Source organism: Pyricularia oryzae, chromosome 6, assembly GCF_000002495.2.
Source record: "Pyricularia oryzae 70-15 chromosome 6, whole genome shotgun sequence".
NCBI classification, from domain to species: Eukaryota; Fungi; Ascomycota; class Sordariomycetes; order Magnaporthales; family Pyriculariaceae; genus Pyricularia; species Pyricularia oryzae.
In genome coordinates this window covers 425,485-451,672 of record NC_017853.1, presented here as the reverse complement: position 1 = coordinate 451,672, position 26,188 = coordinate 425,485, and the positions used below count along the sequence as shown (strand labels likewise).

Genomic DNA, 26,188 nt, shown 5'->3' with positions numbered 1-26,188 from the left:
AGGCTACCTTATTCAATAACCTAGTATCATTCGCTGGCAAACATCTCAGCCCTATGGTAACCCGGCCTCCGGTCTCAACTCCCCCTGACCACTCTCGGACGCTTGGTATGGAGTATAAACCCCGATTAAATATGTATGTTACGCTTAGTGTCAAATAGACTCACAGTATGGTCTGCAGCTTTCACTGCCCGACGTCAATTATAAGTGACCTCCAATGCAGGGGCGTTTCGAGTAAAATTGGCTGGAAACACAAGGGGAGAAAAAAAGAGAAAAGAAAAATAAGAATAAAAAAGAAGGAAAATAAGAACGAAGAGGCTTGTAGGGTTCAAAATATGCAGATAAGTCAAACTTCAGGATGAGATGATCCTCAACCAAGTCAGCAGATCAAAAGTCAGGAGTACAGCTTCCTAGCTTCTCACTTGAATAAGACATTGCTGTCCGCATTTCTCAGTCAGGACAGGGTCTGTAGGAGGGAAAAGTTCCAACATGGAAACTGAGATTTTGGCATCTACAGTAGATCTAGTTTAATGGTATGGTAAAACACACTTTGGACTCACGAAGAACTCTGCCACCCCACCTCCAACTAATCAGTGCCATTGACCTACGAGGTGTACTCCTTCTGCAAAGACTTCGCAATAGTGTTGAGCTGGATATTGCTCGTTCCCTCGTAGATGGCGCCGATCTTGCTGTCGCGGAAGAACTTCTCCGCCAGTCCCTCGCGCACGAAACCCATACCGCCCATCCATTCAACAGCCAGGCCGCTGACGCGACCTGCAACCTGAGACGCGTATAACTTGGCCATCGCGGCGTCGCGAACAAAGTCCTCGCCAGCCTCCTTCTTGCGCGCAGCGTTGTACACCAGCGCCCGCGCTGCGGCAATCTCCACATAGGACTGCGCCATTTGGTGCTGCATGCCTTGGAACTCTCCAATGAACTGACCGAACTGCTTACGGTCATTGTAGCAGTACCTTGAGAAAAAGTTGTTAGTATTGGGATTTTGTGGGTTCATAGTTATGGTCCCCGTGGAGTTGCAACTTACCTTGCCGCATTTTCCCAAGCACCCAAAGCAAGGCCAGTCATCTGCGCAGCAATACCTATCCTGCCCTCGTTCAGCAGTCCTATGGCATACTTGTAGCCGGCACCCCTCTCACCCAGCAAGTTCTCCTTGGGGATCTCGACGTCATCAAAGTTGATCACACAAGTACTGCTTGCTCGGATGCCCAACTTCTTCTCTTTCTTGGCGATGCTGAAGCCTTTGGTGCCTTTTTCTACTATGAAAGCCGTGATACCCTTGTAGCCTTTGTCAGGGTTCAGGTTTGCGAAAACAATAAAGAAGTCTGCCTCCATCGAGTTGGTAATCCACATCTTGCTGCCCGAGATCTTGAATCCATCACTTGTCTCGGTAGCCTTGGTCGCGAGCGCAAACGCGTCCGACCCACTCACCGGCTCGCTCAGACAGAAGGATCCAACAGTCTCGGTGGCCAGGCGGGGGAGGAAACGCTTCTTGAGCTCAGCAGAGCCCCACTTGATGATTGCCGTGTTGACGAGTGTGTTGTGTACGTCGACCAAGACGGACACGGAGGGGTCAACACGTGCCAGCTCCTCGATTCCAACAATGGCAGAAGTAAAGTTCATCCCGGCGCCGCCGTACTCCTCGGGGATTTCGACACCCATCAAGCCCTGCTCAAACAGCTGCTCGACAAGTGAGGGGTCCATCGTCTCGGCCTCGTCCATATCGCGCACCTTGGGGAGAACGACGTCATTGGCGAACTTGGAAACCGCCTCCTGCATTGCCGCCTCGGTCTCGGAAAGGTGCGTGATGGGTGTTGGTGTGAGGTCATGGAGGTCGAAGCGGCGGGCGGGGCTGCTGGAGAAGGTACGGGCGAGACTGAAAGTAACGACTGTTGAGCATAAGGCCATCATACTTAATGGGGATTTACGTGCAAACCTACCGCTGCATGCTAGGGACGGCTGGAGCAACACATCTCCTTCTCGAGGCGGACAGAGCAGCAAAGGCGGCAGCCTGGCTCCTCCGGATCGCCGCCGGACGAACAACTCGAGCAATAGACGACATGGTGTGAGCAAAGTAAGTAGGTGAGCCTGCACAATCGAACAATACTTTGATGATACGCAGTAAACCCAAATTATCGATGACTGGGTGAATGGAGGTCAGATGCGGAATGAGAAATAAAACAACGAAGAAATTAGCTTCTGCCCTTAGTTGCCAGATCTAAAGAAATTCGTTGCAGGTTGATCGATGCAGACTACAAGTCGAGACTGAACGCCAGTTCGTCTTAGGTCCGCCCGCACCGACGAGGTGGAAGCGGCGGCCTTGGCTGACTTGCAGATCTTCAGCCGAGGCTAGCCAGAGAACAGGGGAGTTCTTTGTATGTGTGGACACTACTTATGGCATTTCCAGTCGGTCTTGGCATACGCCATCCTGGATACCTGGCTGGATTTCATGTGACGCTCGGGCACGGAAATACAATTCACCGAGAATGAACCCTGCCACCTGAATGCAGGGATAGATGTGAGCTAGGTGCGATTCAGGGAGGCCCAATTGCCTGGGCTAACCAAAAAGTTCAGAATCGAGTTAACCGCGACAGCAACTGCATCAATCACCGTGATATATTCTACGGGCGGCTGTTTCCACAATGTCGGCCCCTTTCCTTCGGCAACTCCTTACGCCGGCCCTCCGGAGGCCTGCTCTTCCTCGATTCATAGCACCTAAGCCAGTCTTGAAGCCCATAATTCCGAGGCGGACATTCGCGAGCACGACACCACAATGCGCGACGCTGATGCAAGTTCTTAGGGTAAATCACACCCAACCTTCAATGTCTGGCTCACTTATTGTGTCTCAGGCCTGCTAACCAGCTTCGTCTCGTTCGATTTTCATCATAACAGGGCTGCCGGAAAGCCCAACGAGCTCGCCACGCCGTCTCGCCCGCTCTTGCCAACGCTCGCGCCCCCTGCATGAAGGGCGTCTGCATCAAGGTCGGAATCACGCGGCCCAAGAAGCCCAACTCAGGCGAGCGAAAGACCGCCCGTGTCCGTCTGTCCACAGGTCAAACGATTACCGCCTATATTCCCGGCGAGGGCCACAACATCCAGCAGCACTCTGTTGTTTTCGTTCGCGGTGGAAGGAGTCAGGATTGTCCTGGTGTGCGGTATCATCTGATCAGGGGTGCTGGCGACTTGGTGAGTTATTTGATGGGTCCTCGTCCCTTCTAGCGCAAACCTGCATACGCTGGGTTGCAGCTCAGACCTGGTATCTATATCACGGATGGCTTGTAGCTGACATGGAGGTTCTTTTGCAGTCCGGTGTCACAGGCCGTAGCTCAAGCAGGAGCAAATACGGCACCAAGAAGCCGAAGAAGGCGGTTACTTAAGTGAGGGTAGCATGTAACAATGGCCGGAAGTTGCTGTTAGGCCAAGTTCGAAAAAGAGTACTGCGGCATTCAGCCTGCCTGTGTAATGAACATCAGTGTATTATATTTCGAACAATTTGGGGCAAAATACCATGTTGTCAAAACATATCACCAGGTATTCCAACACGTTGCTTAGGCTCAATCCCGTGAAGAATAGGATCCATTTGGAAAATGCAACGTGAGTATACGGTCCGTCTCCCTCAGAACCATATCAACGGATATCTAAATTCCATCCAAATACGTCTCGTGTCCCAGTGCCCTCAAGCGCCCGTGACTCAGTTTTGTGCTTTTAAATCCTTGTTGGATCGATCGACCGGCCTGTATCTCCGAGAAAAAGTATAAATGCCATTAAAAATCCATCTAAGCGGCCGACCCATTCAATGCAAGTGAAATCTATCGTAGCAATCCCCCAAGCCGAGGTTTTAATCTACGGCTTTCTCAAAACCCCACCCTCTAGTCTGTCTGCTTCTCCCAACCCTCAGGCTTCTCCATTCCATTGGCCTCGAAGAAGCGCGAAGTACCTGGGTTGAGGTGTTAGGACAAAATCCAAATCATTGAAACGGGGTTTTCTTTTTGGAACTCGGATACTCACAAGAATAGCCCTTCCAGTCAAAGTTATCCTTGGGGTTGCATGTGCACTTGAGCTTTTCGCGGAGTTTGTCGCCAGTAGGGCAGTGTGTGAAGGGAACGTGCCAGTAGGCAATGTCGTTGAAGAAGTGAACCTCTTCCTTCTTGAGCATAAGTCCGGCAGCAATGGAGTGAACAGGGGCATCTCCCCAGCGCTCGTAAAAGAAACCACCGTCTTTGTCGAGAGACTCGAAGAAGTCAATGTAGGCCTTGGAACGTAGCCAGTTCAGGTCGCCAATCTCGAAGTTGGACCACTGCGGCTGAGGTTAGTAAACAGGAAAAGGCACCAAATAGATCGAGCATTACGTACAAAGTGGCACTTGTTGTAGGTCTCGCCGCCATCGTCACTCAGGAACTGCATGGTGTTGCCCTCCACAATGTGCTCAGGGTGGTTCTTCATAAACTTCTTGGTGCTGTCCCAGAGCGTCGGGATCGTCTCGACGTACTCGTACAAGCTCAGGACGAAGCTGTACTTCTTCTTGTTCTCCTTCATGTAACGGAAAGGGTCGTAGTGGATGTCACAGAAGAGCTTGACGCTGGGCTCAACGCGCCAATAGTAGTCGTAGTTCATCATGAGTGGCTGGCGAAAGAAGAAACCCGATTCGAAGCGGCACATGTGGCGATAGCTGACAGAGTCTCCGTAGATGATCTTCTTCTCCTTCATGTCCTCGCGCACCTTGGCGGCCTTTTCTTCATCGATCCACTCAGGGAATGACCAGTGCTCCTTGGGAATCTCGCCGTAGTGCGTCTTGCCAGAGACTAGCGAAGTGGTGATTGTTTTGAATTCGTCATCAAAAGGTGCGTCGTTCAAGAAGACCCAATCGTAGTTGTAGCGCTTGTTGAAGCGATCCTCGACCTGGCGGATCGAGTCGGCGATCTCCCAAATATCCGAGTTACGGGCAAGCGTGACAAATGTTGCATTCATGCGCGGGCCTGGTGCTACGCTCACGAGATCCTCCCATTCGGGCTGGCCGGGCTTCATAGCCATCGGGTGCTCAGCCGCCTTGCCCGAGTCAACCTTCCCAACGGCAGGCTTGTGGGAGGTCTGATCTTTCTTGGGGGCATCATCGAGCTTGGGTGTGTCCACCTTTGGGGTGTCAACCTTGGCAGGTTGTTGCGCAGCGGGCTGGTTCTGTTGGATGTCGCCGCTCCCGCCGGGATACTGATCTGGCCTTACATCGTAAGAAGAGTGTGAAACGAAATAGAATACAGCGAGAACCTGATGAGTGGGTTGTCTGTCAGTACAAGTTTGCAGCCGACCTGATCAATACAGTCATGTCTTAATGTGCAGCAACTCACGAAAAAGGCGATCAAGAGATATCGCACGTAGCGAGCGCTACCGGCCGCCATGTTGAAGCTCTAGATAAAATCCAAGGACTGAAAGACTGAAGAGTGTACCAATGGACCTTTGAGCCGGTCGAGGTGTGTAGGTTGGCTCTCGGCAGATTGTCGAGCAATAAAGGGTATGTGGTCTTGGTGGTGTATGACCGCCTCGAAACCGACAAGTGTACGGAGTACCTAGCAAGGGGCGATCGCGACTATTCGCTGCGAAAACAGGGGCCAGAAACGAAGAAACAAAAATGAAGAAGAAAAAGAACGTAGTCAATTGAAGGTAACTGTTATTGGACTTCACTCTGAGCCCATTGCGAGTTTTTCGACCAAGCTGAGCGGTCTAGTCCAATTTCGTATTTGTGGCAACAGGATGTTGCGCCAATGGTTTGGTTGAGTTGGCGAATACAGATGATGGCAGAATACCAAATAAAAATGAGTGGAATCGAGATGTGAGCTTGCAGGCCCGGGTATGCACTATGCTGGTCTACGGCAGACCGGACTGGGCGGTCCATGAAAGGGGATGACAGCTAAAGGGCAAATGCCACGCAAGAAACCCCTATACAATTGTGGGGCCACGGTGTGCTGCAACCCGCTGCGCGCAAGTTGGCGTCCAAGGGAGTGAGTGCCACGTCGACACGACGAAATAGATTGAGACCTTCGGCACAGGCAGCTCGTTTCCCCAGCCGTCGAGTCACGTCTGGCAAATTTTGCCTTACGTATTAGGGGCACAGTGCCCTTATAAAGTTCAGATCTGAATGAGGCCTCTACAAAGTCAGCTCTGCCGCTACGAACACAGTGTGCGCCCGATTCCTTTTCATGCATCCTTCCCATCGCTGGACTTAAGACTTGTCTCGCCTCTTTTTCAGCTCTCACGATCCGTCTTTATATGGCCTGTTATGAGGGTTGGCCCATCCAAGTCGATATCCGTACTTGGCAAGCCGAGCGAAAGCTCGATTGAGCCAGAATCTTTGTGACAGTTCGAGGCTCCATGCCATCTCATTTTCCCCTTCATACCACCCTACTACCTACCCAAATCCGCCCCTGTTTGAACCCAAAGTCATTTATGCCGATTCACAAGCATATTCGCGGGTGTATCGGGAGACAGCCGGCGCTATGCCAGGGTACCTAGGTAGGTAAGTTAAGGTACATAAGCTGAGGTACCTATCCACTGGGTATACAGTTCTTTGGTCTATCGTTTTCTGTTGTGTGAAGTGTAAATTTGTTGCGATGTCTGGGGCTCGGATCACAAGGAAATTGAACGAGGAAAGCCAAGGTATGACGATTGACCATTGATATGATAGTCATCGCCGGCTTATTTATATTTTGTGAATGATGATTCGGGTGCGTGCAGCCGCATTGCCTTGTTCATTTAACCTAACCCCTATCCTAACCTCTGTGGGACCGAACTCGGCCAACTGTTGCAAAATGAACATTTTCTTAACACCAACCAGCATTTTCACAATGGTTGGATCAATATTAGTTGACCGCTCACTCTGTGTCGCGACGTAATACCAGATTTGGCTTCTCAGTCTGGAAATCCTAGGATCCCTTCCCGCGTGACATGTCACATGATATCTGCATCTCTCACCTGCACGGACCCTTTGCCGCCTCCGCACCTCCACCACGCCTCGATCCCCACCATCGGATTTTGACGTCGTCGCCAGTTGTCGCAACGCACCATAATCCCGCAGTCGTTAGCTACCTCGTTCGCCGGGCCAACGCGGACTTTTACAAGGCTTTCGCCCGTTTTCTGTTTCTTTCCCTCATTCCGGAATCTTGTCTTTTCGTGGTCTTTCTTCTTTGCAAGCTTGGATCGCCTTCGTGGTTGTTCCGGCGTTGTTGTTCTCTACGAACCGCTCGATCGTATATCTGTCTCGCTTCATTATCACCATGGTAGAGCTTCGAGCTGCGACGTACATCATATTGATTTCACAGTAACTGTAAGAAACCCCAAATTCATGGACTCTTCTTAAGTCGAAGCCACTGATAGGTGCGCTTTTCGGTCTCAAATGGCGCAATCCTCGGGCCACTTCGGCGAACTACCCGAAATTCACATGCCGTTGCTTCGGATCCTGAATTGGTTCTGCATTTGGCTCCAAGTCTGATGTGCTTGTTGCCAGATACACAAACTGACAGTCGCAAAGCTCAGAAGTCTCTCGCAAGCACGTTCCTTTTGCTCATTGGCAATCATGTCTTTCTTCGGCTTCGACACGTCGGGCCACAACAAAGGCGCCCCCGGGTTCTCGCAAGCCCACGACCCGTTCGCCGGCCTTGGTCAGGACTCAAGTGGTGAAGCGCTCGATTTCGATGATACTTATGACGGGCTTGGAGACCAACTGGATGAGACGGACGATGCGTTCAACGATGACACCTTTGGTGGAGGTGACTCCACTGACAAGAAGGTGGGAAAGGACTTTGATTTCTTCGGCCAGACCGCCAAAGTCGCCAACGCCATCGATGAGGAACACATGAGGTACAATCGCAGCCAGCCTACTCAGAGACCTGCGCAGCCCATCCCCGAGTACCAGTATTCCATGCAGCAGCAGTCCGCCCCACGGCCAGTTCGCTCAGGCTATGAGAAGTACAAGGAGTCGGAGCCAGTTCCCGACATGCAGGTTGACGCTGCGCTCTGGGGCGTGGCGCCCAAGAAGCAAGCATCTCAGGCGCCTGCTCCTATTCCTGTTGCAAGTGCTAGTCGCAAGATGATGAGCCTGGAGGAAGTTGAGGCTTCTATGCGAGCTCAATCAAGCCAGCCGTCAGAGTTTGCTGCACCAGGATCTTACCCAGGTCATGGCCAGCTTGCCCACCAAGGCTTTCTCCCTCAGCAGGGCGCCGACTATCTGTACGCTCAACAGCAACAGGTTCGCCATGTGCCTTCCCCCACCGCGCATCTCCAACATGGTCAAGGGCAGCCGTCGTTGGCGATCCTTCAAAGACCGCAGTCCAGGTCGCCAGCCGATTCCATGCCGCATGGTCTTCCCCAAGGCCTTGCGCCCCAACAGCAACGCCATGCTCAAGCCCACCGTCAGCCCTCTCCTCAGGGCCCATCGACCAAGCCTATGCAGATCCTTCAGAACCCCAATCGTCATCCTGGAGATAATGTGAGGCTTGGTTCCCAGCCAAACCACCAAGGGCATAGACAACAAAACTCTTTCTCGCAGACTGGTATTCTTACGCACCCCTCGCAGCTGTCCCAGCTCAGCGACGAAGAGAAGAATGCGTATCTGGAGGCTGAGGCACGCCGAGCAAAGCGAAACCACAAGATCTTCATGCTTTCCAAGGACAACGGTTTGATGACTCCCCAGGACAAGAACTTCATCACGAGAATCCAGCTGCAACAACTGGTTGCTGCTACCGGTAATCCCATGGATCAAGGAGCAGATGACCACATCGCAGAGGATTTCTACTACCAGGTTCACAGTCAAATTCGCGGTGGACACCGTCAGCATCCCGGGCAGCCTCTCAACAACTTTGCGCAGACCTACTTGTACCAGACAGGCAGCCGTCAAGCTGGTGCGCGCCGACACAACCGCGGGCCCGAAAACCACGTTCAGCGGATGGAGCAGCAGGTTCAGCGAGCCGTGGAAGCGGCCAAGAGCAAGCCCAAGAACAAGCAGCTCGTCATCGAGGGTAGTCTGGGAAAGATATCCTTCAGCAATGCCAAAACGCCAAAGCCTTTACTCAACATCAAACGTACCGATAGCGCCTCTGACGCAAATCGCCCTGGTAGCTCGCATAAAGCACCTTCACATTCGGCAATCATCAACCGGAAGACGGTTTTGAGTGATATTGAGAAGGTTTACGAAACATTGATGAGGATGGAGGACCACGACCGCAAGATGCCGCCTCCCAATGATTCGTCGGATCCTGAGCTCGTTCGGGTTCAAATGGAGTGGCAGCAGGGTGCAGCTCAGCTGAACAATCAGCTTTGGACCAACCTCAAGGTTCACGAGCCCATTGGAGCCACAGCAATCCACCCCTTTATTGCGTTTCTCTCATACCCCAAGGGCAAGAAGGCTTTACCTCGCGTATTCCGCCACATTTCGTACGAGCAGCGGTGCACCATTTTGACCATGATCGTTGTTCACTTGGACAAGATTGATGTTGTTCGTGACGCCGCAACAGACGCTGGCGAGACGCTTTTGAATGCAGCTCTGCGCGAGAACATTGAGCTATTTTCCGTCGCTGTGATGAGCACTCTGTTCAACTTCATGAATGAGCTCAACCTGGACATCGTAACGGGCGTTCTTGGTATTATCTCAGGTCTCAGCGTGGATACTATTGCGCGTACCAGGATTGGTGCTTCCATGCTCACTATGATCCTTAGCCGAGCCGAAATTCTCAAGCAAGGCGGAGCTCCCCAACAACTTATCGAGCAATGGTACGTATAATAATGAAGAACCAATGTATCCCTGATAGCGTGTGGCATCAGACTAACTGGCTTTTTACGACAGGAACAACACGTACAACAATTTCTTCACGCTTCTGGAACCTACTTTGCCACGAATCTTCCCTGGCTCCGTGAACTCGGGCCAGGACATTTACGTCTGGCAGCTCCTTGCCGCCCTTGGCATTGGAGCAAACCAAGACCAGCAGCAGCGGCTTGTGCTGGGCGTCAAGGACCGTGTCATGGATACCGTTGCGCTGTCCAAGACGCTGCCACAGGACATGGCTCAAGCCCGACTTCAAAATGTTAATCTTTTCATGCGTTCAATCGGTCTGGACGTCGAGTTGCTGGTTTGAAAGCTTTGAGCGGCGTCCTTTGTTTCTCAGCAATCTCATCAACCGGCCCAAATATTTGAGCATGACCGGTTTGTTTGAGTAACAGTCGACGGGCAGATGAATGACCCTTCGGCATCCTGACTCGTGTCAGTGGCCAATGCAGGGTCCGGCGGTGATCTCATGCGACTATGAAGCAGGAAGATCACATTAAGATGCTCCGCAAAGCTTCATATAGCTGATCTGCGGATGCAGAAGTTATGGGAAGGCAGATGCAAGAAGCATGTAGCCACCGAGAAGCCAATGATGAGAAGAAGTGGTTGTGTCACTTGATAATGAGAATCTGGTTCGTTGGAGATTTACAAGAGCCATGCCTCAAATGATATGATATGGACCTGGTTGGCCTATGGGGTAGACTTTGGGGATCTTGTATTTAATGTTTGGTGTCTGGTGGTATCCAGCATGGCCGGGTGCAAAAGGAAACGGCGTGATTGGGAAGCAAGTGACAGCGGTTGACAGAAATATGGCAGCCTTTGAGCGGGTTTGGAGAATGAATTAAGTTACAATGACTAAAGTTTACCGTTATGCTGAATCGTGAGGCTGTCAAGTCCTCGCTTATTATATTGGAGTACTGCGAGGTGGTCTGGGGCCTTGATTGGCACTGAGAAGTCAACACTTTTTACACTTGCATGATGCTGAGAAGGACTTCAGGACAACACGGATGGTCGTCTATTTCTTTATTGCGCTTAGTATAGGTAGGGCATGAAACATAGTGTAGGCGCTGACTATGGCCGTAGACATACTTGCAGCAAGTTCAAGTGTTAATGTCTACGTTTGCATACAGTCTCATGTACGTCAGTGGGCTGAGCTCATCAGATAGATGCCACACTTGTATAGCGTTCAGGGTGAGGAAGGGGTAATCGTCAAGGCAGTGTGTCCGTAAGGACAGCCTGAGATTGTTCATTGTCACATCATACTCGCAGTGGATCTACGACGCCCAATTCAAGATTGAACTGATGCATCAACGCAGGGCAGGTAGACAAGATATATGAATCTCCCGAGGGTACCTATGGTACATCAATCGTCTAGATCCATCGCAGAAGCCTTATTGCCTCCCCGCGTGGTCTTTTCAGGTATACCCCTTCCGCTGATGACGCTCATCAACGTCTTCTCGTCCCACTCCGTCTTCAGCCTCGGCACGCGATCGACCAGCCTCGCCGTCTCGTCCTCTCCTTCACCGTCGGCCCCAGCGACGCCCTTTTGCTTCTTGTCCTCGCCCTCGGCGCCGCCCTCGCCCGCGACGACGGCCGCCGCGGCCTCGAGCCCGCGGTGCACAAAGCTCTCCTCGTACAGGGCCCAGGCGTCGTCGGTGCTCTCGTCGACGTAGGCGAGGCGCCGCCACGGCTCCATGTGCACGGAGCGCAGCTTGTCCGCCATGGTCTCGACCACGTGCTTGTCGTCGCTCTCGACGGCACCGGCCGACTTGACCGTCATGTGGATGGCGCGCGCGGCCGCCGCCTTGGAGTCGGCCGCTGCCGCTGCCGCCGTCGTCGAGCCGCCGCCTCCTGAGCCGGGCCCCTCGGTGCGGCGCGTCGCGCGCTCAAGGTCGGCCTTGGCGTCGATGTGGTGCAGTTGGGGCCGCATCATGCCCAGGTTTGTTATCGGTGTCAGGTGGACGTTTTCTAAACACGGAGAATAGGGGGTGCGCCATTGTGTCAGTCGTTGTTTTCTTGGTAGACAAAAGAGCTAGGCGTCTGATCGGATCGAGTCTCCAAGACGGATGTCGGTGGCGAGTGAAGCAAACTTACCGCCGCTGAAGACGCCAACCATGTACCTCGTCTGACCCCTGCCCGTCTTGTTCATCTTTCCACCTAGGACCTGGGTGCGGAGGACCTTGTCCCTCCTGAGGGCCTCGTTGAAGTCTGCAGAACTGATGCCACCACCAACGACCTCGATATCATCGTCCTCGCGATCCCTCCGCCTCCTCTCGCCCGGCGCGATCCTCATGGGCGGGGCGCCGACGCCGAAGCCGCCAGCCAGGCCCATGGTGGCGTTGCCGGACCGGGCGGTGTTGACCTGGGACAGGGCCTTGCCCCACGTGACGCCCTTGGTCTTGTCGTATGCGCTGCCGGTGTTGAGCGGCATGTCCAGCTCGACCATGCCGCTGTTGGGCTTGAGGCGGAGCTCGGTCGCGGCGCTGTTGTAGGGCGAGGACCGGTTCGGGTGCTGCAGGACGAAGAGCTGCTGGTGGGCGGGGAGCTCGGGCTTGAGGAAGACGTTGTAGGTTTCTACTATGGGGTCATCTTCGTCGTCGTCGTCGCCTACGAGACCGGGGGAGGCGGTCCCGCTCGGGATGTTGATCGGGTCATCTGGTGGTGTCGGGACTGGTGTTTCTGAGGATGATGACATTTTTGTTGGAGGGGCTTTTTCGTGTGCGGCCGTCAAAGGCCGGTAATTAAGGATTGGGTGACGTCAGTGGTTTAATTAGGAGGCGTGAGCTTGGACAGGGTGTCGGGAAAGCTCTGTTTCGCGAGTGGCCATATAGCCCCAAGTGTATCAAGGTTCTGATTTTACTCTATTTTCGGAATTAGATTTTTGGTTTTTGGTGTTTTTTTTTCTGACGCGCCGCGATGAATTGGATCGCATCTCCAAGCTCCAGGAACTTTTTGGAACCCCCACTAAATTCACATGCGGGGCGCCAGGCGACAGGGATCGCTAACAGGGATGGTACGGCACGCAGTACGCAGTAGTAACCTGGGGGCACGAGCCACAGCACACACTAAGCAGGACCGTTTGAGGTCAGGCTGATGACGATGTTTTGTTTGGTTCGGATCATTTTTGTGACTCTCTGCTCTGCCTCTTCCTCACTAAGTGCCTGCCTGCCAACCAACCTCTGTACACAAGATGCTACTTGCTGTTTAGAGAACCTTTCTGATTCCAACACTTGGTAGCATCTTTCAGAAGCTGCAGGCTTGGCAGGCACAGCGTCAATTACGAATTAAACAAGGTCGCAAGGAAGATTTGAATGTCGGTTTTTGTCGTCGCCGTTGCAATAAAGCGTCGCAAGTATTTACAAGACTTCACATTGATCTTGACTTAAAGCAAAGCTTTGGATACTCAGACAAGTCAAACGAAGACTGATATGAGACCCTGAACTACTGTCATGGTCATGATTCTACCTAACTAGGTAATCACTAATCAGATACCCATCTTGCTTCATACTATACGTAGCTTGAGGTGGTGGGCACGCGGCTGGATGCTTAAATCCAATCTTCATCCCGTTCTTCAAAACATCTCATTTCCCACTCCCTTTGGTCGTCTATAACTGTATGCTAAACAAGAAGCCGGTTCACGTCGCGTCCTTACCGCTGGCCTTGCATCAGGTCGACCTCATGCCCGCCGAGCGCTTATTGCGCATTCTTGGCCGTTGGCTCCGCCACTTGCCCCTCCAGTCAGGATTCACAATCTTACTAACCCCCAGGAAACCACGGCGCAGCCCCTTCGACAACTGATGTTCCGGGACCGATAGGCAACGGACCGTCAGAATTTGTTATTATACATCATCAGACGTAGCTGTAGTTTGTTGTTGGGAAGCGTGGTCAAATATTTTGCTCTGTATCTTCCTCCACCTGATAATCAGTCGACTTTGCTTTACCTTTGTAAAATATAAAATATAGCAAGGGGTTGTTCAGAATTCTTTTTTACCCATATTGTTAGAACAGTGTAGAAGCGAAAGAGTTCCCAAGCCCACTAACAGCAAAGATGAACTTATTGGCGTCAGTATCGACATACATCTTCATCCTAATTCATCTGACAACATTATCATTAGCAGTTCCGTTCCCTGCAAAAGTTGTTGTTGGGCAAGAACTATACCAAAGCCTGTCTGGTGGTATAGTGCAGCGCAGAGATGCACCATACAAGATCACCGGGGAAGATTGCGTACAAAAAAGATCCGGCGGGATCAAGTTTTGCGCCATGGGCCACTATTTATGTAAGTTGTCTTTTGCCGTGCTCTTCATGTTTGCCAATGAATGAGTTGCCGTTGCTACACTGAGGAAATGCTGACTTTTGCTCCCTCGACCCAGGCCAATCAAGGTCCAAAGAGGCCGAAACCGAAGGCGCAAGAATGTGGGAGGCTATCGATGACCCTGAACAGGAGAAGAAGTGCCCACAGAAGGGCTGGACTGGGAACAGTGATATTGTCAGGATCCAGACCAAATAAAGATATGATGGTGCTGTCGGAGAACGGCGCCAGGCGACACCGATGTATCTTTAGGACGAGGTATGAAGTATTAATTTCTTGGTCATAGTTATCTGTGAGAGCACCTTGTTTCCCCTTTTGGAGTTTCGTTTTCTTTCATTTTGTATCTAACTCTTACTCTTCCAGCTCAACTCCACTGGGATATGATCACATAGTAAATCGATGGCTAACTCGAGTCAGTTCATATCTGTTGGAATAGCTACTTGTCATGTAAGATCTTCGTCCTCGAATCCAGTCTCATGGGATATGTAAAACGTCGTCTACGTTGACCACCTGACCAGTCGCAATAGAACGGTTCGCCGCAATTCCCGTCAGAATACTCAGCGCCCCATCGAGATGGCTCGCCGCCCGCATATACTCGTCCGACACGGGCTCACCAAACAAGTCCTGCAGCAGCACGCTATCGCCACCGCCATGCGCACCAACACTATCCTGCAGCTCGATCTCTTCCGGTTTCTGCAGCAGCCTCCTGAGCACGATAGACCGCCTCTCCAACGAGCCCTCCTCGGCCTGCTCCCCGCCGGCGTTGACGTAGCTGTTCTCCACCACCTCCATCTCCAGCCGGCCGCCGGTGCCGTTGAAGCTGACGCGGAAGCCTTCCCACGGCGCGTAGGCGGTGAGCGAGTAGGTCATGACGGCGCCGCTCCGGTAGCGCACCAGCAGGCTCATGGTGTCCTCGATGCTGATGCCGTCCGAGAAGACGGACTGGTCCCTGTGGTAGGCATCCTCGTGCTCCGCATCCAGGTACATGGCCCTGAGCGACGGGTGGTCCTCGAGGTGCAGCGCAAAGGGGTCCGCCCTGGCGACGTCGGACCCGTGCGCCCGGGCGTAGAAGCGCGTCTCGCCCCTGGCCTCGGCGTTGTCGCGGCCGTAGAAGCGCAGGTCCCCCTGCGCGTAGACGGTGGCGGGGCGGGTGCGCAGCCAAAAGTTGACGAGGTCAAAGTGGTGCGTCGACTTGTGCACCAGCAGGCCGCCCGAGTTGCGGCGGTCGCGGTGCCAGCGGCGAAAGTAGTCGGCGCCGTGCGACGTGTTGAGCATCCACTCAAAGTGCACGCTCGTCACCGTGCCGATGGCGCCGGACCGGATCAGCTCGGCCACCTTGGTGTTGTGCGGCGCGTACCGGTAGTTGAACGTGACCCGGACCCTGTTGCCCGTCCGCTCCACCGCGTCAAAGATCTCGCGGCACCGCGGCCCGTCGATGGTCATGGGCTTCTCCGTCACCACGTTGCAGCCCAGCTCGAGCGCCCGGACGATGTACGTGTGGTGTGTGCGGTCGATGGTGGTCACGATGATCTCGTCGGGCTTGGTCTCGGCCACCATGGTGTCAAACGCCGACCCTCCATCCCCCGGGGCCTTGTAGGTCGGGACGGGCCCGTGACCAAGCTGCGCCAGCTGCGCGTTGGCATAGTCCATGCGGGTTTGGTTGGTGTCGCAGAACGCTACCACCTCCGAGGTGCTGCTGTAAGTTTTTGCAATGGCCGTGTAGTAGAAGCCAGCGCGGCCGCCGGTGCCGACCAAGGCGTATCGCTTTTTGGGCTTGCTGCCAGTCATGGTTCTTTTTGTTGTGGTGTTTGTGTATAAATGAGGTAAATTTTTCCGAGTTGTATTGTGAAGAAGACATATAAACAATCAGACACAAAAGAAGAAGAGAAAAAATGCACACAATGTCCCCTCCCTGTAGGCCTTACTGCCCAGATGAGGACCACTTTGGGGGCCATTCCTATCGGACTACAATACCCCGAGTGCGGAGTAAATCTTGAGGGGGGGATTTAGGCTAGTGGTACTGGTGCCTTGGGATGTAAGCCATTTTGTTCCGATAGAACTACAGTATTTAGTCGACCCACGTTATGTTTCGGCCTCTTTGCTGCTGAATATGGGCCCGCTGTAAACAAAGAAATATCAGCAAGCAAGTCGCTTGAAGCAAATCGAATTTCTGCACATCTCTCTTGCCAGTAACAACAACATCTTGGGGTCCTCTGCTCATTACCGGCCGAACCCAGGGATCCGCTGGACTGGGACGGTGCGGGGTATCCCGAGCGAAGGGTTAAGCATTTAATGTCTTTCCCCATGGGCAGTGCCCAATTATCAGTGCATGCATCCCTGTGGATGAATGGCTGTCAGCCAGAGACAATATATTGTGGCGACTCCGGTGAGCTGCCAAGGTAAAAAGCCGGTTCAGAAATGGCACTCAAAATCGGACAGCACATGTGTGAGGAAACAATGTATTATTTCTATATTTATAGCCTCCGCCAACAATCGTAAAACCGTCACATAGTTCGAGTGACAGCTCATAAAGGCACGCCATATTTGTTGCGACAGGTGTTGGCGATGCCATCGCTGCCAAACGTGTCGGCGACGGTCATGGGGCACATCAACAGGTTGAACAGACAGGGGGTGTTCTTGTCGAGCGGCATGGGGTTGCCGTCGTCAAAGGGGATGGCGAGCTGCTTCTGGCCGTTGTCGTCGAAGCACTTGGCGACGCCCAGCAGGTAAACATCCTTGGTGAGGCCGTACTTGTCGTTCATCTTTTGCGCAAAGTCGGTGGCCGGCTTGGTGGTTTCGCCGTTGGCCGTCGACAGCGAAAAGGTGGTGAAGGTGTCGCCGTCCTGCTGGCACAGGCGGTCCGGCGTGTCAAAGTTGGGAGGGCACTGGGCCAGGCCCGTCATGCGCATCACAAACACCTTTTGCGACTGCAGGGCCAGGCTGACGGCGAAGCGCGTAAGGGCCTCGATGACGGGGCCCTGCACGTCGTCTTGCGTGATGTTTTGGGACACGCCCAGGAACTGGCCGCCCAGCAGCAGCGGGCCCATGCCGTTGGGCGCCTCGAATGGCGCGTTGATAGCTGTCCTGAAGGCGCCGGTAAGCGAGGACTGGTACGCCTTGACGGCCTCGCCGAGGGAGCCGGCAATATTGCTCCAGGTGAGGAACTTGTCGGCCGGGATCGGGGGCTTGGAAAGGCTTAGCAGAGAGTTGGCGGCCTGGGAGGCCTTGCCGAGTCCGTCCTTTACCGGACCTGCGATCGGCACGGCGCTAATCACAGAGCCGATCATGGAAACTATCATCTTAAAAGGGGTGATGTTGTCCACCACTGTTGGTATAAAATCGGTAGAAATGCCGGGCAGGGTCAGGGACAGGATGCTGGATGCGAAGGTGATGGCCGTGTTGAGCGAGTTCATGTAGCTGTTCCAGTTCTGCATGGCCACCAGGACGTACCAGTCGGGAAGCTTGACCGGCGAGCATGGCTGTCCGGCGTTGCAAAAATTATCCAGGCCGCAGAAGAAGTTGGGCGCACCAAGGCTTGCGGCAAGGCCCTGAACCATGTTCTCCTTGACCGTCACCTTGGCACCGGCTTTGGCCATCACATCGTCCAGCTTGAGCTTCACCCACGTGTCCGTCGTCAGAGGATCGGCGATGCACTCCTTTGAAGGGGCACTCTGGGGAAGGGCGCCCACCAAGGCGAGCGCGGGCACGAGACACCCGGAAAGTATGGTTGAGAAACGCATGGTTCTTTCACTCAAGAAAAAAAGGGTTAAAAATGAAATTGTATTTTTGATCTGAAATAAAATAGACCTAAAAGGACCAAATAGGAAGTGAAAAAAAGGCAATGGTTAGGCAAAGGGCAAGCCCGAGCAACAAATCAAGAAGGGAAAGTAAACAAAAGCAAAAGACAAGCTTCTACAAGAAAAGAACGTATGGTGAGTGAAGAGGTGCCCTACCATCGCCTCTCCACGGGCCAGACGTGGGACGAAGACGGCCCTATTTCTATCGAGACTCTCTCAGCCCAGACCTCCGCGGCTTCTGTCTTGATCCATCCCACGATACATCTTGGCTTGTGGGCCAATGTGGGCAGAACTAGGGAGCAAAGTGCTTCACAGAGCATAGGGTGGCGCGCCCCCCAGTCACTACCGAATTGCTCAAGTAGTACAGCTGATGGATGTCCTCGCTTAGAGTGCTAGTTCTAGCTAACCCTCAGGGGCTTCTCAACAGTCAACACCCAGCCCACATGATGGCCTTCTCGACTGGCCAATTCGGCTAAGCTAACATGGAGGTTTGACCAAAGTACATGTACCCCATAATGCATTGAGGCAGATGTTTAAAAGATTCAGGAGCTATGGCCAAGAGATCCCCCAGGGATCATCGTTCGTACAGCTGAATGTGGTATAAGTACATCATAGGGCGCTCTCCTACACGACTCAGTCATGTAGTTTAATGTATCTACTTCGCATGCTTGTTCTTCGGCTCTCTGGCTACTGTTTCACGGGGCTGGATGTCTTTTGTCGCTCCGGCTCAGCCGGCAACGTTGATGGGCTTTGTCAGGGTCCATTGTGGATTTCTGTATAAGCCACCCCGTTTTTTCTGTGTTTTTCTTTCTTCTCCGCACGAGGCAGAAGAAGATGCGGCTATGCTTGCCCAGTGCTGTCCGCCAGCTAACAAACAGCAAGCGATAGTACCACGGAGACAGTCAGCTCTTGGGAGGCATTACAGCCATCCCTCGCCCTTCCGAATCAGCTGACACGTGAGATCTGCGATGCCAGCTCCCACTGACGAACCATGGTTCTTCCGATCCATCAGCCCCCGATATACTATGGGCGATCTGGGTTTGCCAAAGCCGGGAGATGCCTTGACCGCCCTCTCTTTCCCTCTCTCTCTTTTTTTCTCTCCCCAAGCCAAGCCGTCTCAATCGAGCACCCCGCCCACTCCAGACAGCCCAGCCCCCATACCCACTCCCCGTCCGTGCATGACGGCGCCCAGCACCCTGAGCAAATGGACGCCACTCGAGGCCAAAAATGGCCAATCGAATAAAGGGGTCCTGAACCCCAACGGGAGTTGTTTCTTTAAGCGAAATGCTTCACTGCGCTCTTCCTTCAATTTTTTTCTTCTCTGTCCTATTTCTTTTCGTTAGGCCCCCCCCGTCGCTTAGCCGCAGTGTACTCGGTAGGCGCGTACAGTTTCGCTCAATTTGCGCACATGATACACGCTACGGCCTCTGGCCTGACTCGCGCGATACGAAGTGATTTTAGTGGATAAGCCATGGAGGATGCAAAAGCAGATTTGCAATACCTACTGGACGTTGGTCAAGAAGAGTTGGGTTCCAAAGACCGGAGCCTTATCGTGATCAACCGGATCAGTGCCGATGCTCGTTCATCCTTACCTGATATCGGCGAGATTCGGGCTGATCATGCTGGATCTGCGAACGGCCCATCACAGACGAAGGAGCTGCTTCTTGCTGTCAAAAATAGGAAAACCCACCACCGCTGACTACAATATCCCAAATAGTATGGAGTTTGCTACGGCAAAAAAAAAGAAAAGAAAGAAAAAAGAAAATAGAAAAAAAGGCCAAACGGAAAGTAGTTGCCCTGCGCTGACTGCTTGACGAGTTTGTAAGAAAGTGGTGCAAAACCCCGGAAGAAAGTGACAATATCCAAGCAGAGGTCTGTTGTCTGTCATTAGTGAATGCGCTCCCTGCACGGATTGCACAGAGAGGGTTCTGCAGACAGGAAACCATGCTTTGGGTTGGCCCAATATGATAAAAAAGAAACTGTTCAGGTATCAGTCATCCTTGATCTGAATGAGAGTGGCAGGCAGAAGGTAGATGGCTCCAAGGGCAAACAAACCAATGTTACTTTCCATGATGATGCATGCTGTTTAAAGCGCCTTTCATGCATCCCCGTGGGGCTAGCCCCAGGTAGTGCAGATTCTCAACATCTCGACCTAGCAGGGCTGCACTAAATTCTAGCACCTTGAAGATCTTTCTGGTGGCTTTTTTCTTCCCTCTTTCTTTTTTTGGTTAATTGGATGGAGACAACGGCCTCTGGACCCCCACACGCTTACGTGGTAGCATTTCAGATGACCCTCCATAACCCGGGGCTTTGTTGAGCGTTGAAAAACGCAAAACTTGACAATGCGAAGAAAATAAGGGGGAAAAATCACAGGAGAATTTTTCATGGCTTCTCCAGTAAATTGCAAACGGCCGTTGGATTTACTTGAGCCCCAATCTGAAGGCTGATCCAATATCTCCGAGGGATGGTGGCAATCATGTATACCCCGGCAACGGCAGAGCCGATCTAGTGGACCGTTATCACAAGAGCCACGGATATACCGCGTTTGAGGGTGTGCGACTTTGTCAAATGATTAGCTACTTCGTATAGAATCAGTGCCACACCGAGGCAGAGTGTTTGACCTTGTTTGACCTAAGGTAGATATAAAAAAGGAGCCCAAGCAGGAATGTTGGGCCACTTTAGCTGAGATGACGGGTTGATTGGGCCGCGAGGATAGTGGTTGCTTTAAATTAAACGGCTAGGCGGGCAGGGCGGGTTTGGCGCATAAAGCCTTTTTTTATCTCTCGTGTTATGATTTGAGTAGCGCCTGCAGGGAACAGCCGGCAATCCCTGATTTAGATCAGCGCGTGCCCAAATTGATGTGTACAGCGGTGCCCAAAAGTCGCTGGACCGCAGGCCACGGAAAGCTTGTATAGTGGACCTCTTTAGCAACCCCTCGTCGCAAATGTCGTCACACCAAGCACGTTTCCCACCAACGGCCGACCACCAAGGTACGGCAGTTTTCCCGCGCTAGTGGCAGTGGCTTGGTGTGGATAGTGCCTATAACGTCACATTGAGAATGATTTTCGAGATGAGTCGCCCGCGTTCCATCCCACAGACCGATCGATGTACTACGTAAGAAAATTCTGTCACTCGATTCAGTTGATTAAACATCCCTTCCTCAAACACTTATCTACCTACCTGCCTACCCGGCCTACCTGCCTATCTGCCGGTCTACTTTTACTTACCTTACCCACTGACGGGTACCCGACCAACCCAGGCATAAGTAGGCAGGGACCTAGTGCAGCCGTCCGTTGCATTTTCGGCTCACCTCCATAGACTCAGGCAGCTTGAAGTTCCTTGAACAAGAAATGAGGGGAAGGGACGAGCCCAACATCAATTCATGGAATGATGATCTGATGGCATGATCTTGGTCGACGAAAGTGTTCAACTTGTCGACTGGTACATCAATGTCATCCACTCAGCCGGTATCCCATCATGATGGGCCCAACTTGTCGCGGCAGAGATTGGATGACGACATGGCCGCTGGAAACATGAGGCCAAGCATCGAAATCCCCGTGGCGCCGTCCATCACCGCCTCCACCACGCGGTCAGGTTTCAGCAGTTCCATCGGCAGTGATGGTGGTCCGGCGACGAACACGACCAGTAGGGCAACCGCCGCATCTACTGCTGCCGTGATACCAAAGATCAAGCAGCCGTCATGGCTCAAGAAAATCATGACAAAGCTGGGGCTAGATGTGCAGACCTTGAAGCTCATGTTCAAGTAGGTTAACCATATTGCATACCTTGATACTGGACGGCAAGACTAAACTGTTATTTATCTGCACCATCATCAAACAGAGCCTCACTTCCGCCCGTCATAGCCACGGCCATGATTCTATCCCCAGCGGTATCATCCTACTTCACCACGATAGGCTACGAAGTTGCTGTTGTCAGCGTCCTCGCCCTCGCGATTCTTCCCCGCGGCAAATTCCTCCAGACCCTGATGCTCAACATGGCCGCCGTCTTCCTCGGTGGCGGTCTGAGCATGCTGGTCCTCTGGTGCGGCATCCAGGCCCGTCTGCACACCATGGCCGACCCCCTGACCCCGATCAACCCCCCGCCCTCCGACGATCCCGCACCGTCCATGTCCAGGACTCGCCCGACCAGGCTGCCGTACAGCAGCTCGCAGTCGGCCGTCTGCGGCGTCCTGCTCTTCTTCAACACTTGGCTCATCAACATTGCCCGCGCCAAGATCCCGTCCTTCAACACCCCGGCCATCCTCTTCTCGATCCTCATCAACGTTGCCGCCATGCAGGGCCCACTGATCGGCGACACGTACCAGGCCTGGCTGCTGGTCGAGCGCCTGGCGGCCGCCATGTTGACGGCCCTGGCCCTGGGAACCTGCGTCTCGCTCTTCGTGTTCCCCGTCACCAGCCGCGGCGGGGTGCTGAAGCAGTTTGGTGGTGGAGTCGGGCTGCTGAGGAAGGCGGTGCGGCTCCAGGGCGAGTACCTACAGGGGCTCGAGGGGGAGGACATGTTTGCGCTGCGGCTGGTGGAGACCAGTGTTGCGGGCGGCGGGGGAGGGCACAAGGTCCAGGCGGACAAGGACAAGAAGAAGAAAAAGAGAGACAAACTCAAGGACGATGAGTTTGACGACGATGACAGGCCACTCACCAAGGAGGAGGAGACGGCGTTGGAGCTGAAGCGGACCATTGTCGAGCTCCGGAATCTGGTGGGAAAGGTCCAGGGCGATATGGGCTTTGCGAAGCGTGAGGTCGCATGGGGAAAGCTGGATGCGCACAACCTTGGAGAAATTTACAAGCTATTCCGAGCCATGTTCATCCCGATCATGGGCATGGCGACCGTGATGGACATATTCAGGCGAACGGCCAAGGAGCGTGGCTGGACGGCCGACGAGATGGAGGATGCGTCCGCCGAACTGCTGTCCGAGAAGAACGAAGAGAGAAAGGTGTGGAACGGACTGATGAAGCGCCTACACGAACCGTTTGCGATTCTATCCGAGGCTATCGACGAAGGATTGGAGCATGCGGCAGTGCAACTTGGGATACTGCCAAAGCCCAAGGACTGGGGCCGGGCGAAAATGGAGAGGCTGCACGCCGTGGTCACCGGTTCGTCTGGGAGATCACAGAAACTATGTGACCCCGACGTCGAGGCGCAGAGACAACGCAGGCCTAGTCTTCCTGGAGAGTCGGGCTTTGGGCGGGTTCTCGAGGACAAGATCCAGAGATTTTACAGCTGCAAGGGAGAGACCTTGCGATACTGGGCGAACGAGAATGGGTTGTCGTATGAGCAGGCTAGGGATGGCAAGACTTGGGATCTTGGGAGTCCCGCCACGAGGGAGCGGAGGCAGAATCAGCTTTACATCCTGCTATACATGGAGCAGCTGGTAAGTCATGAACCTCTTTAGAGTGAGGAAAAGCGCAAGTTACCAAGCAACCAGCAGCTGACATATATGTACGCTCCAAAAGATGCTTGCCACAGGCGAGGCAGTACACGACTTTGTGCAGTTTGCCGACGCCCGCGTGGCAGACGGCACAATGTCGTCCTCCCGGCTCCTCTACCCGGGTCTCCGCAGCACGCGCAAGTGGATTTCCGGCATCTTCAACTACGGCCCGGACTCGGGCAGCGGCGAGCAGCCGACAACCACCAACGTCATGGATCGCAGCGCGTCAAAGAGCGTCACCGTCCACCTCGGCGAGGGCTACAGCCGCACCAAGAGGGATCCGGAGCACCTCCCGCCCACCACAGCCATTGAACGCATGGGCGATCGCGTCAGGGCATTCGGCAACCTGCTGTCGTCCGACGCCAGCACCTATGGGTTGCGAGTTTCGTGTGCCACCATGACCATTGCGATTGTAGGACTGCTGGAGCGTACCCAGTGGTTCTTTCAGGAACAGAGGCTTGTGTGGGCCATGATTATTGTTGCTATGAGCATGACGCAGAGTGAGTTATTGCCGCTTTTGTTCTTGTCATCAACTGATGTTCTGGGGGCCCATGCTAAACAACCGACAACCATCTCTTGCAGCATCGGGCCAATCCATATTTGGCTTCCTCTGCCGCATCATTGGCAGCCTTGTCGCCATGGCCAGCTCCCTAATAGCATGGTACATGGCCAAGGAGAAAACACCTGGAGTTCTTGTCCTGATGTGGCTATTTATATTTATCGACTATTACTTTTTTATCAAATACCCGCAGATCATTCCTGCGGTCATCGTCTGCATCATCTCGCAGGTGCTCATCATTGGATACGAATTCCAGGTTCAGGTCATTGGTTTGGAAGTTAGCGAGAGGATGGGCCAGCCATACTATCCGTAAGTTTGCTCGCAACCTTCTGCGTGGCTTGTGGGCATGGAGGCCAAAGCTGACAACCAAGACAGGACGTACCTGATAGCACCGTACCGCGTTGCCACAGTTGCCGCCGGCTGCCTAGTCGCCTTCTTCTGGACCATCTTCCCCTCACCCTTCACAGACCGCACCTGGCTGCGCCGAGACCTCAGCGCAACACTATACCTACTGGCAAACTACTTTAGCGCCATATCGCAGACCGTCAGGTTGCAGCTAGCCGAGGAGGACGAGGTCGTCAAGACGCACGCGGGGCCCCACAGCGACAAGCAGACGCCGGCGCACCACCTCGCCCGCGTCCGGCACAAGATCTTTGGCAAGCTGATGATCCTCCTCCCCAGCCTGGGGACGCACGCGCAGTGGCAGCGGTGGGAGCCATCCATCGGCGGGCGATTCCCCGAGGAGGTCTACGAGGAGATCATACTGCGGTCCAGCAGGATCCTCAACTACCTGACGCTCATGTCGTACACGGCGACGCGGTCGCCTCACACCTTTACCACACAGGAGGACCGCGACGACGAGGTGGACGCCGAGTGGACCCGCACGCTGCGCAGGCTCCTGGACGAGGTGCAGCCGACGCACTACAGCATCGTCTCGACGCTCGCCCTGCTCTCCAACTCGCTGCTGTCGGGCCAGGCCTTGCCGCCGTTTGTGCACATGCCGCCGCTGTACGGGGCGGGGACGCCGTCGGACGGGCCGCAGAGTAGGCACAATAGTTTTGGTGGGTATCTGCACCACCGGCCGCCACCCTTGGCCACGGCTGCGGCGGCGGTGGCAGCAGCGGCAGGGGGAGAATACGACAAGCACTGTGACTGCCACAACCTGTCGGATTTGTTGGATCCCAAGAACGTCAACCGAAAGGGCTACACCGAGTACAGCGTCATGCAGGTCTGCAGCAGCCTGGTCAGGGATGACCTGCAGGGGCTAGTGCGGGCCGTGGAGGGACTGGTTGGCGTCGTAGACTTTAGTTTCCGGATCGATGGCTTGAGTGACGGCGGTCCCGGGACTGCCAGCGCAAAGAAGGGCGTCGACGGAAACGGCAGCGGGTCGGACCGCTCGGGAAGCGATACTAGCGATGAGGGTGACAGCCTGAGGCAGCGCCGGACCTATACGAATACGTTGACGCGGGAGGGTACCGGAGGTCCAATGGCGCCTTAGTCAGTGCATATTGGCATTTTGCTTCAGGTCACAAGCCTGATGATCTTGTTGTTGGAGCAATACTTGGTCATGCGATTGAAGGATCTATTAGATCAGATCTGACGTGGGAGTGTGTTGCAGCCGTCGGCGATCTTATGCCGAGATGGCAGTATATACTCGAGATTATACCCATTGGAATTAAAAAAAGATAGGCAGGATTTCATGAAACTGTGTCTCATACCAGTATGCTGCTGGTTATATCTTATTATAGAACAGTTATATCAGATGCAAATATAATAACACAATCTAATAGGCACTGGGGAGCTGCCCAAGCAGTCAGCTTGCAAATGTCCATGGTCGTTACCTGTTGTAAACTGCCGCAAAGGGGGCAATAAAGGAGAAGCAAAAAGTGGGAAAACCACAACCCGCTATATTTGGATGATGTGCAGGGAGCAAGGGGTAGAAAACAATAGCAGGGATTGTATCTCCATCCATACCAATATGCATGTTGCACGAGCAAGGTGTGGTGCCCTTTCCGCCCCTTTGCAGTCTGGAAAAGCAAGGTGACGGAAGCGGGACGTTCCGCCATTTTGGATGGGTCGTTGGGATCGAACGGACCCAGGGATCCCTACGCGGCCCAGGCGGCAAAAAACCGTTTTGCTACTTGAGAAACCAGAATGACGGCAATGATCAGCAGTTGGACAGCTGACATTGTGCCATGTGTTTTCCGTTCCATCTTAAAAGCGAAGATCCGGAGAGCGATATTGCTTATCGGGTAG

The 26,188-nt window shown here is 53.6% G+C and overlaps 9 protein-coding genes across 9 annotated transcripts; 4 read left to right on the top strand and 5 right to left on the bottom strand.

The window, feature by feature from the left end:
• Positions 1–468: 468 nt before the first annotated feature.
• On the bottom strand, positions 469–2,384 carry MGG_08690 (short-chain specific acyl-CoA dehydrogenase). The gene is made up of 3 exons (XM_003719243.1): positions 1,953–2,384; positions 1,040–1,888; positions 469–968 (listed from the first exon to the last, which is right to left on the bottom strand). Exons 1-3 carry the CDS (start codon positions 2,072–2,074, stop codon positions 602–604), a joined length of 1,338 nt encoding a protein of 445 aa, XP_003719291.1. The 5' UTR covers positions 2,075–2,384; the 3' UTR covers positions 469–601.
• Positions 2,385–2,539: 155 nt separating this feature from the next.
• Positions 2,540–3,698, top strand: MGG_08691 (30S ribosomal protein S12). Its single transcript, XM_003719242.1, has 3 exons — positions 2,540–2,813; positions 2,905–3,198; positions 3,318–3,698. Exons 1-3 carry the CDS (start codon positions 2,655–2,657, stop codon positions 3,387–3,389), a joined length of 525 nt encoding a protein of 174 aa, XP_003719290.1. The 5' UTR covers positions 2,540–2,654; the 3' UTR covers positions 3,390–3,698.
• Positions 3,385–5,847, bottom strand: MGG_08692 (alpha-1,2 mannosyltransferase KTR1). Its single transcript, XM_003719241.1, has 4 exons — positions 5,355–5,847; positions 4,366–5,274; positions 4,021–4,309; positions 3,385–3,949 (listed from the first exon to the last, which is right to left on the bottom strand). Exons 1-4 carry the CDS (start codon positions 5,403–5,405, stop codon positions 3,882–3,884), a joined length of 1,317 nt encoding a protein of 438 aa, XP_003719289.1. The 5' UTR covers positions 5,406–5,847; the 3' UTR covers positions 3,385–3,881.
• A 1,177-nt stretch (positions 5,848–7,024) lies between these two features.
• Positions 7,025–10,724, top strand: MGG_08693 (topoisomerase II). The gene is made up of 3 exons (XM_003719240.1): positions 7,025–7,327; positions 7,532–9,768; positions 9,842–10,724. The coding sequence occupies exons 2-3, from the start codon at positions 7,577–7,579 to the stop codon at positions 10,128–10,130; spliced, it is 2,481 nt and encodes an 826-aa protein (XP_003719288.1). The 5' UTR covers positions 7,025–7,327; positions 7,532–7,576; the 3' UTR covers positions 10,131–10,724.
• A 290-nt stretch (positions 10,725–11,014) lies between these two features.
• On the bottom strand, positions 11,015–12,730 carry MGG_08694 (uncharacterized protein). The gene is made up of 2 exons (XM_003719239.1): positions 11,915–12,730; positions 11,015–11,788 (listed from the first exon to the last, which is right to left on the bottom strand). Exons 1-2 carry the CDS (start codon positions 12,513–12,515, stop codon positions 11,184–11,186), a joined length of 1,206 nt encoding a protein of 401 aa, XP_003719287.1. The 5' UTR covers positions 12,516–12,730; the 3' UTR covers positions 11,015–11,183.
• Positions 12,731–13,868: 1,138 nt separating this feature from the next.
• Positions 13,869–14,328, top strand: MGG_15375 (uncharacterized protein; the record flags this gene model as incomplete). The annotated part of the gene is made up of 2 exons (XM_003719238.1): positions 13,869–14,097; positions 14,192–14,328. The coding sequence occupies 2 exons, from the start codon at positions 13,869–13,871 to the stop codon at positions 14,326–14,328; spliced, it is 366 nt and encodes a 121-aa protein (XP_003719286.1).
• Positions 14,329–14,384: 56 nt separating this feature from the next.
• MGG_08695 (NAD-binding Rossmann fold oxidoreductase) lies at positions 14,385–15,995 on the bottom strand. The gene has a single exon (XM_003719237.1). It carries the CDS (start codon positions 15,916–15,918, stop codon positions 14,605–14,607), a length of 1,314 nt encoding a protein of 437 aa, XP_003719285.1. The 5' UTR covers positions 15,919–15,995; the 3' UTR covers positions 14,385–14,604.
• A 660-nt stretch (positions 15,996–16,655) lies between these two features.
• MGG_08696 (uncharacterized protein) lies at positions 16,656–17,870 on the bottom strand (the record flags this gene model as incomplete). Its single annotated transcript, XM_003719236.1, has 1 exon — positions 16,656–17,870. One exon carries the CDS (start codon positions 17,868–17,870, stop codon positions 16,656–16,658), a length of 1,215 nt encoding a protein of 404 aa, XP_003719284.1.
• A 3,121-nt stretch (positions 17,871–20,991) lies between these two features.
• MGG_08697 (uncharacterized protein) lies at positions 20,992–25,725 on the top strand. Its single transcript, XM_003719235.1, has 5 exons — positions 20,992–21,690; positions 21,768–23,316; positions 23,399–23,873; positions 23,956–24,241; positions 24,308–25,725. Exons 1-5 carry the CDS (start codon positions 21,377–21,379, stop codon positions 25,428–25,430), a joined length of 3,747 nt encoding a protein of 1,248 aa, XP_003719283.1. The 5' UTR covers positions 20,992–21,376; the 3' UTR covers positions 25,431–25,725.
• Positions 25,726–26,188: the final 463 nt, after the last annotated feature.

What these genes read in the sequence shown, in the direction of transcription:
- MGG_08690 (XM_003719243.1), bottom strand. Translation starts at nt 2,074, where the DNA reads ATGTCGTCTATTGCTCGAGTTGTTCGTCCGGCGGCGATCCGGAGGAGC. An exon ending in GCCGTCCCTAGCATGCAGCG is followed by an intron (nt 1,889 to 1,952) that starts GTAGGTTTGCAC and finishes CGTTACTTTCAG; the next exon opens with TCTCGCCCGTACCTTCTCCA. An exon ending in GCTTGGGAAAATGCGGCAAG is followed by an intron (nt 969 to 1,039) that starts GTAAGTTGCAAC and finishes CTTTTTCTCAAG; the next exon opens with GTACTGCTACAATGACCGTA.
- MGG_08691 (XM_003719242.1), top strand. Translation starts at nt 2,655, where the DNA reads ATGTCGGCCCCTTTCCTTCGGCAACTCCTTACGCCGGCCCTCCGGAGG. An exon ending in CGCTGATGCAAGTTCTTAGG is followed by an intron (nt 2,814 to 2,904) that starts GTAAATCACACC and finishes TCATCATAACAG; the next exon opens with GGCTGCCGGAAAGCCCAACG. An exon ending in TCAGGGGTGCTGGCGACTTG is followed by an intron (nt 3,199 to 3,317) that starts GTGAGTTATTTG and finishes GTTCTTTTGCAG; the next exon opens with TCCGGTGTCACAGGCCGTAG.
- MGG_08692 (XM_003719241.1), bottom strand. Translation starts at nt 5,405, where the DNA reads ATGGCGGCCGGTAGCGCTCGCTACGTGCGATATCTCTTGATCGCCTTT. An exon ending in ATCTCTTGATCGCCTTTTTC is followed by an intron (nt 5,275 to 5,354) that starts GTGAGTTGCTGC and finishes CCCACTCATCAG; the next exon opens with GTTCTCGCTGTATTCTATTT. An exon ending in CCTACAACAAGTGCCACTTT is followed by an intron (nt 4,310 to 4,365) that starts GTACGTAATGCT and finishes CCTCAGCCGCAG; the next exon opens with TGGTCCAACTTCGAGATTGG.
- MGG_08693 (XM_003719240.1), top strand. Translation starts at nt 7,577, where the DNA reads ATGTCTTTCTTCGGCTTCGACACGTCGGGCCACAACAAAGGCGCCCCC. An exon ending in CAACAACTTATCGAGCAATG is followed by an intron (nt 9,769 to 9,841) that starts GTACGTATAATA and finishes TTTTTACGACAG; the next exon opens with GAACAACACGTACAACAATT.
- MGG_08694 (XM_003719239.1), bottom strand. Translation starts at nt 12,515, where the DNA reads ATGTCATCATCCTCAGAAACACCAGTCCCGACACCACCAGATGACCCG. An exon ending in GGTTGGCGTCTTCAGCGGCG is followed by an intron (nt 11,789 to 11,914) that starts GTAAGTTTGCTT and finishes CTCCGTGTTTAG; the next exon opens with AAAACGTCCACCTGACACCG.
- MGG_08695 (XM_003719237.1), bottom strand. Translation starts at nt 15,918, where the DNA reads ATGACTGGCAGCAAGCCCAAAAAGCGATACGCCTTGGTCGGCACCGGC.
- MGG_08697 (XM_003719235.1), top strand. Translation starts at nt 21,377, where the DNA reads ATGTCATCCACTCAGCCGGTATCCCATCATGATGGGCCCAACTTGTCG. An exon ending in ACCTTGAAGCTCATGTTCAA is followed by an intron (nt 21,691 to 21,767) that starts GTAGGTTAACCA and finishes ATCATCAAACAG; the next exon opens with AGCCTCACTTCCGCCCGTCA. An exon ending in ATGGGCCAGCCATACTATCC is followed by an intron (nt 24,242 to 24,307) that starts GTAAGTTTGCTC and finishes CAACCAAGACAG; the next exon opens with GACGTACCTGATAGCACCGT.